This window comes from Mus pahari, chromosome 1 (assembly GCF_900095145.1).
Source record: "Mus pahari chromosome 1, PAHARI_EIJ_v1.1, whole genome shotgun sequence".
Classification (NCBI taxonomy): domain Eukaryota; kingdom Metazoa; phylum Chordata; class Mammalia; order Rodentia; family Muridae; genus Mus; species Mus pahari.
The window spans coordinates 124,791,565-124,799,412 of NC_034590.1; the positions used below are offsets into that span (position 1 = coordinate 124,791,565).

The following is a 7,848-nucleotide window of genomic DNA, read 5'->3' on the forward strand; positions in this document are numbered from 1 at the left end:
AGTGGAAATTCATCATTTAAAAGCAGACTGTGGCCTCAGTAGATAACTTGGTAGGTGAAGCATTTGCTGCACCAATATGAAGAAGGCCTGAGTCTGAATCCCTAGGACATGCTTAAGAGCTAGGCCTGGAGCACATGCCTGGGACAGCAGGTGTTCAACAGGGATGTGAGGTGGAAACTGGAGAATCCCTGGAAGCCTGAAGGCCAGCCAGCCTCTGCAACCAAGAGACTGTCTCAACCATGGAAAGAGAGGACTGCCACCCAAGATTGTCATGACCCATATACATGCATGCTCTACTCACACAAACATGCACCCACCCCACCCCCCACACAATGTGTCTGTATCACTTAAATACATGAACCCATTGTTTCCCCTTGGAGTCAGCATTTGAGTTTCTTTCCTTTAGCTTAGTTTTCGATATCCTTATCACTAATTTACCTGATAGAACTGTGAGATCCTTTTCAAAACACAGCTGTATCCGATAATATATCTGGTTCATTTTATTTTATCAGTGATCTGGCAAGAGAGGCCAACCCTCCTGCTCCAACCTGAAATGCTTTCTGTCTTCCTGCTAAGCAGCAGTCATTCTGGTTCTTCTCTCCAAATCATCTCCGGAAACTGCTGTTGCTACTTTTCTCTTCAGATCCTTTGTGTTCTCTGCTAACTCCATATATGTACAATGTGTGTCCTGACCCCTATAATCTATAACCTCCCTCCTCAATCTCTCTTCTGCCTCACTTTACCCGATTCCTTCTGAAAAGAACCCTTTTCACTCTGATGACTTTTTGTTGTTGATTTGGGAGAACTTTTTAGTTTTTTTTTGGTGTTTGTTTGTTTGCTGGTTGGTTTGATTTTTGACACACTGAGTTTAAGCAGGTCAGGGTGGGCAGGGGCAGGGGGCCATCATTTGCCAGCTTTGCTTTGCCTTGCTTTGCCTTTCTTTCTTTCTTTCTTTCTTTCTTTCTTTCTTTCTTTCTTTCTTTCTTTCTTTCTTTCTTTCTTTCTTTCTTTCTTTCTTTCTTTTGAGACAGGGTTTCTCTGTATAGCCCTGGCTGTCCTGGAACTCACTTTGTAGACAGCTTTTCTTAATTGCATTTCCCTCCTGCCTGTGGAGAACTTGACTTAGTTCATAGGTGTGCTATAGCACCCTGAGTCTCTACTAAATCCTTTCAGGTAATCCCTGTGTTTTGTGACAGGGTGGGGCATCTGATTGTTCAATGGCTTTTGAGACTTTGAACCAATCTTGTCCTGAACTTTGCATTCAGTTCCTAAAGTGCTTATGCTGAGGACCCAACAGTGGAATGGGTGTTCCTTTCAGTCTTAGCTCTGTCATGTTAGGAGCCACTCCTGTAATTTATGTAACAACAAACAAAACTCTTACCGATATTTTATTGTGACATCCCCTCCCATCTTTTTTTCTGATTCTTTTATAATTTAGATGATTCCTTACATGTTTTTATCCTGTCACTGCCCTTAAGTTGCTGTCTAAGGGAATTATGTAAATAAATAGGAGGGACTGTTTGCATTCTTAAGACTGAATTCCTCTTCCATAGTTGAAAGGTTTTCATTAAGATTTTATTCTCATTTTTTATAATATCCACATTTTTATTGCATTTTTGTTTTGTGTGTGAATTTGAGCATGCTATGATGCACATGTCGAGGTCAGAAGACAACAAGTGTGAGTTAGTCTTTGCTGCCACGTGGGCCCCAGTGATTGAACATAGGTCCTCATTGACCCCAAGCCATCTCACCAGCCATTTTTATCTTTTCTATGTGACCTACTTTTAGCTGCTTGTAAAGATTTTTTTTCCTGAATTGTCTTGATTCCCCACCCTCTTTTTCTTTTGTTTTGATTTTGGAGCTGAGTGCCATATAGCTCAGGTGGGCTTCAGACTTACCATGTCCGAAGATGATGACTCCTGATCCTCTTCCCTAACCCTCCCAAGTATACACATGCACATAGATGCTGAGGGCAACCTCAGGTGTCACCCCTCAGCTGCCTTGTTTGTTTGTGTTTGAGGTAAGGTCTGAAAGCTTGCCAGGTAGAATTGTCTGTTTGTCTATTAAGCCCCAAGATAGCAATTGTCTCCGCTTCACAGTTCTGAGATTACAGATATGTGTGTCTCAGTGTCACTATGGCTGCTTTGTTTCTCTGTTTGTCTGTTTGGTGGTTCTGAGTATCTGAGTTCATTGTCTTGTGTTTACAAGGCAAGCACTTTATTGACCAAGGCATCTGCCCTAAATTCTAACTAGAAACACTTCTGCATACAGATTTTAACTGCTCTTTGACTAACACTCAATTCTTTTCCTGTTACTAGAACATGTTACTTTCTTAGTAACAATTTGTTACACTTTATCAGACAATAGAGCCTGATACAATATCACTGACATAATGTATTAATGAAGTTCTTTATAGTGGTTTGCCTGTTCATTGGAATTTGTTCAATGTACTTAATAAATCAGTGTGTCTTTCACTTCTATATTCCACTTTAGTTAAGCAACATTTTTACTGGGGTAATCTAAATCATACTAAAATATGTCATATTTTCATGTATAAATAGAAATAGAAATATGAGAATAAAATAGAATTAATTAATAAATATCCATTAAATGTATATTATCTGTTGCAGAATGCTTTCCTCTAACCATAATAGCCATCATTTTCATCTGAGCAGGGATGGCTAACTTGCTTGAGACACTAATTGAGCTTGTTGATTATTGATATTTCTTCATAGAAGGAAGGGCTAAGGATGATTACTTCCTGGCTAGCTGAGTGTGATTCTGATCTAGGGGTACATGGTCTCATGTTCTCAGGAGGTGCTAGAAAATACAGTGTGTGTAAGATTAGAGGGAATTCCATCTATGCAGCTATAGGGAAGTTGTTATCCATGTTCAGGGAGACTTTCTGGTGAGGTGGCTTCTCCAGGGTTAATCACACTATATAAACCCAATAAACTCAGAAATTCCCTAAGTTGGATTTGTATTTTGATTTCTCATCGATGACCTTTAAGGAGAGGGTGTCCATTGGTATTGATGATGTAGAAATTGCCTGGAAACAAGTAAAGGCACTTTTAAAGCACATCCATACTTTTGTACAAAAGAAAAATGCCCACCCTTTAGGATGACTGCAAAACATATCTAGTTTAATTGTTCTTGAGTTGGGCTCCTCATAACCTGACAAAGTTGATTAGGTCATTGTGATTTGAAATAAGCATGAAACTACACTGAAAATATCTATTAATGAAGGCACATGGCAAAGGGACTATTTACTAGTTAGAAGCTCTTTTTGGGGGTTATAGTTCTATTCTTTTTCCTGGCTTTCTTGTAAATGCGTCTCCTGCCATATGGTCAGTCCATTAATTAGATGGCATCCTGACTTTTATTCCAAGCTACATAGTCACATACAGAACATCAATAATAACAGTTTAACTATGAAGCCTCCTGGGAAATTAAGTTCATCCACATTTTTCCTCAGTTCAGAGAATCCCTCTTTAAGACTCAAGTTTCTAAAAGCATTGGTCCTTAGCATCCTTCCTAGGGGACTATGTCCTCAGTGCCTACATCTTTCTTTTTAATTGTTCATTATCCAGGCCATGCAGGTGCTCTCTAATTTCCCCCTTGGCTAAGAGTCACACTAGAGTGAAAACACCCTCCTCTCTCTGTGGTACTTTTAATTGTCAGTGTCTCTCATTCATTCTCTTGAGGTAATTGGACCCGGTGAGAGCCTTAGGGACAGTAATGCTGAAACTTTCCCAATTTATTGGGTTACTATGTGTTGTAACATTATAGCAAGTTTGGTGGGTTGCTTTGATTCTCCTCCTGAGACTTATGCAAGTTGAAATGGAGGCTTTTACTCCCCTACTGTCTCACTCTGGAGACCAACTGCTCTGAAGATTTCTAAATGGAGGTCATACCTAGGTTAGGTGCATTGTCTTGCAGCTTTCTTAAGAAATACCAATTTACATCACTTGGGGGCATGTTAAAAATGCAAAATCTTCAGTACTATCCCAGAAACACTGAATAAAAAACTAGCCAGAGTTGGGGGGAGCAGGGAGCATCTACCAATCTGCATTTTATTAAGTTTTTCAGTGAGTGAAGCATGCTGAAAGTTAAAAAAAAGAAAGCTGTGCTATACAAAAGCAAGGAAGATGCCTTTTTTTTTTTTTTTCTTAAGTAGCAAGGGATTTGACATTCAGTTTCCCTTAGACTCTAAATCTCTCTTCAATGGGTCAGCAAAGAAAGAGAGATAAAAGTAAATTGCCCCTTTGGAGTTCAGAGGAGTAACACAGGACAGGTGAAATAAGTTGTTTGGAGTCCTAGGTCCATAGGTCTTGTAATTTTTGCAACTCACCCATTTCTGAAAAGAAAGTTTAATTGAGTGAAGCAAGCTGCATTCAGCAGTGACAAGAACTAAGAGCAAAACCAGCAGCCATCTGATTTAGATCATACCCTTAACATGCTATTACAGTTTTGTGATCTGGCTACTATGATCACAGGACATTTCTAGAATGTTTAGTGAGTAGGCAGCTTAAGCAATTCACTAAACACACCTTGTTGCATTCCACTAGACTGTTGAGGTATAGAGTGTGTTCTCATATTACACAGTTTTGGTTAGGGTATTCACACTTAGTTGACCTATCAGTTCATGTTTAGGATGAGGTCATGTTTAGGATGCATTTAAGTCAGGGTATGTGAATTTCATCTCCTCCATTGACTAGTTGGTTATGAGTAGCTTATCAAAGATGATTACTCTTTAGTATTATTTTATTTTAAATATGGGGAGGGGTAATGGTATCTAGTTGAGTGAGGGAAGGCAGACTAAAATGACTTAAGATAAACACTTAAGTGTTATAAAGATAATGAAGACAGACGAATTGACAAAGAAGGACAGGATCAGTGCTTCTGAGAAGACGACCATTTGAGTTGAGTCACAGTCGTATCAATGTCAGGACAGAACTTCTGGCCAAGGGAACACTTTGTATCATGGGATTAAGAAGAAATAGCCCTGATATTGAGACTGCAACCCAGAAACAATGCTGAAAGACACCTGACTTATCTCTGTTTTGAACATGGGCACACTGAAGTTGTGACAGGTTATAACAGCGACCTTATATTTGCTTCTAATTGTAGCTTTAAAGAACTCAGACTACAGCTTTAATTTTATCTTTTCAGGCTTTCATGAGAAGGACAAGAAACCATACTGCCGAAAGGATTTCTTAGCCATGTTCTCACCCAAGTGTGGTGGCTGCAACCGCCCAGTGCTGGAAAACTACCTTTCAGCCATGAACACTGTCTGGCACCCAGAGTGCTTTGTGTGTGGGGTTTGTATGCGCAATTACCTTCAGTTTTAGGGAAAATTGAAGAGTTTTCTCTCCTAAGAGGATTAGTTTCTACTTAGTGCGATGGTTTCTAGTCTAAAGAGAGGAATCCCTGTTTCCTTGGTAGTAATTTTTTTTTAAAAGGAAAAATAGCACACAGAACCAATTATGGGCCTTTGCAGGTCTCTTTGGGAAAAAAAAAAAAAGGTAATCTAGCCTTTGTTTGTCAAGGACCTGAGTAAAATCAAAAAACTGGCAGGAATTGTGAAGACAAACATTTTATTTGGTGGCATTATCACTTGACATGCATTTCCTTTGTCTGTGTTCACTCTACCCTCAGGACTGCTTCAGTAGTTTTTCTTCTGGCTCCTTCTTTGAACTGGATGGCCGTCCGTTCTGTGAACTCCATTACCATCACCGCCGAGGGACCCTCTGCCATGACTGTGGGCAGCCCATCACTGGCCGCTGCATCAGTGCCATGGGGCATAAATTTCATCCTGAGCACTTCGTGTGTGCTTTCTGCTTGTCACAGCTGCCAAAAGGCATCTTCAAGGAGCAGAACAACAAGACCTACTGTGAAAAATGCTTCACTAAGCTCTTTTCACAGTAGTTCCCCTTTGACCCACATCTGCTTCATGTTGCCTATAAAACTGAGGCCAAGATAGGAAAGAGCACACATTCTGTCCCCAGCCTTCTGTTCAGTGGGCTACTAGAGTACAAACAATGAACAAATAAGGGCCTTTGTAGATGTTACTAGGCATATAACCTTAATTTTGAAGATGCTTCTCATTACTTTTTAATTATGCATTTGCATTTAGATTTAGATCATGCTATCAAGATCCTCTGAAGGTATATTTCTTATGTGCACAGTTCTTTCCACTGATGGTTTTCTCTTTCTCACCTTTTACCCCCACTGATGCTCCATTCAAATCTTCAGTTGTGAACCACAGGGTTTTACTCTCTCTTTGCTATCCGGGGTCACGCAATACTCTTAAACCCTTAGTGTCTCTGCATTTTGCTTTTTAAGCAGAAGTGTATTTTTACTGACACACGTGATGAATAAAGCAGCTTGTGGTTTTTTTTGACTCACTGTCATATTCATGTGGTAGATAAATGTTCTGCTCCCACGTTAGAGAAGAGCAGCCACTATTTGCAGTTGCAGTGTACTCTTTCTCTCTTTTCCTTGCATATACCAGATACTGCCCTCCTCCAATCAGAAGACACTAACAGAGAAGACCCATTGTTCATAACTCTTTCTGTTAGTCTGAGTCTTTAGCCATTTTATTTTTCAGAGGTAAATCTTTGGATCATTAGAAGCTAGCAAGGCTTTTAGAATTTGCTTTCATCATTTTCTTTATGTAAAAAGGCCTGGCCATACATTAAATACCTTGCAAACGCATTTTAAAAGTGAAGAATGAAGGATGTGTCTCCTTTAAACTCAAAACTGTCTCATGGAGAGAAATGGCCAAAGTCTGTGCACAGCTTCTTTGAGGAAAGATGTTAGAAACGATGAAGTGATGGTCCTTTAGTTTGGACAGGAAAGCCAAGTCACAAACACTTGTTCTTTGAAAATGCTTTAATTTATAGAAAATTTTACAAGTTACTGAAGACTTTGACTTTCTTAGATACTATTGGTTTGTTTATGAAATAGGCTGTACATAGAGCCATGCTTCTATAAGAAAGGCACTCATGGAGTGGGCATGGGTGTACTTTATTTTCTTTCTACAATCTTAAAAATAGTTACATGTTTATTTTTATATAGCAAAAAAGAGAGACTTTTACAATCCTAGATTTTGAGATTAAAGGCAAAAACACCTTCACTGGAAGGTGACCCTTTAAAATAGGACTGATGCATTATTTTTAGATTGGCATGAGAATAGTACTTCTTAGAGAATTAAAATGAATGAAGTAATTCTTAGAAAAGAATTCTCCTTTGATAGGATGAATAAAAGTGGAGTTTTGAGAGTTAAAAAGAAGTAGCAACAATTAATGGGACATCCATGGGAGGTCACAGAGATATGGAGCCATCTGGCTTTCTGTCCTGTTTGGCTGGCTGAGCATAGTACAAAAAGCACATGCACTTTCAGCCTCTCTGTGTCCTTTTCACTCTGTCTTCACTGATGATATCATTGCAGGGTTCACAGTCACTTTGGCAGTTTGACAAAGTAAACTTAAGGTTTTAGTGCAAAAGATGGAATGTTCAGGTACTAAGTTTTTTGTTTTAGTTTTTGTTTGAAGAATTGACTGTTTTGAAATTCTTTTACAGTCTAAACATTTAAAAATAATCAGGGAAATGTCAGAGCTTACAAGCATTCAATTTAGAATGAAAACATTCTTGTGGTTATGTTTTCTCCAGAAGAGATGAAGCCTTGAGACCTAGTCATTTACCAGGAAAACTACCCTCAGGTAAATAGTCTTAAGAACCCCCATCCAGAACACAGGGTCCCCAATGGAGGAGCTAGAGAAAGTACCCAAGGACCTGAAGGGGGCTGCAACCCTGTAGGTGGAACAACAATATGAACTAACCAGT

The 7,848-nt window shown here is 39.3% G+C and overlaps 1 protein-coding gene across 2 annotated transcripts in view; it reads left to right on the forward strand.

Moving 5' to 3' along the window:
* Lpxn (leupaxin) overlaps nucleotides 1-6,408 on the forward strand; it is a 33,416-nt gene extending 27,008 nt beyond the window's left edge. For both annotated transcript variants that reach the window (XM_021208073.2, XM_029540439.1), the window contains exons 8-9: nucleotides 5,173-5,321; nucleotides 5,659-6,408. In XM_021208073.2, the coding sequence (XP_021063732.1) occupies nucleotides 5,173-5,321; nucleotides 5,659-5,928 (419 nt within the window). In that variant the 3' untranslated portion in view covers nucleotides 5,929-6,408. The remainder of the gene's footprint in view (nucleotides 1-5,172; nucleotides 5,322-5,658) is intronic.
* Nucleotides 6,409-7,848: the final 1,440 nt, after the last annotated feature.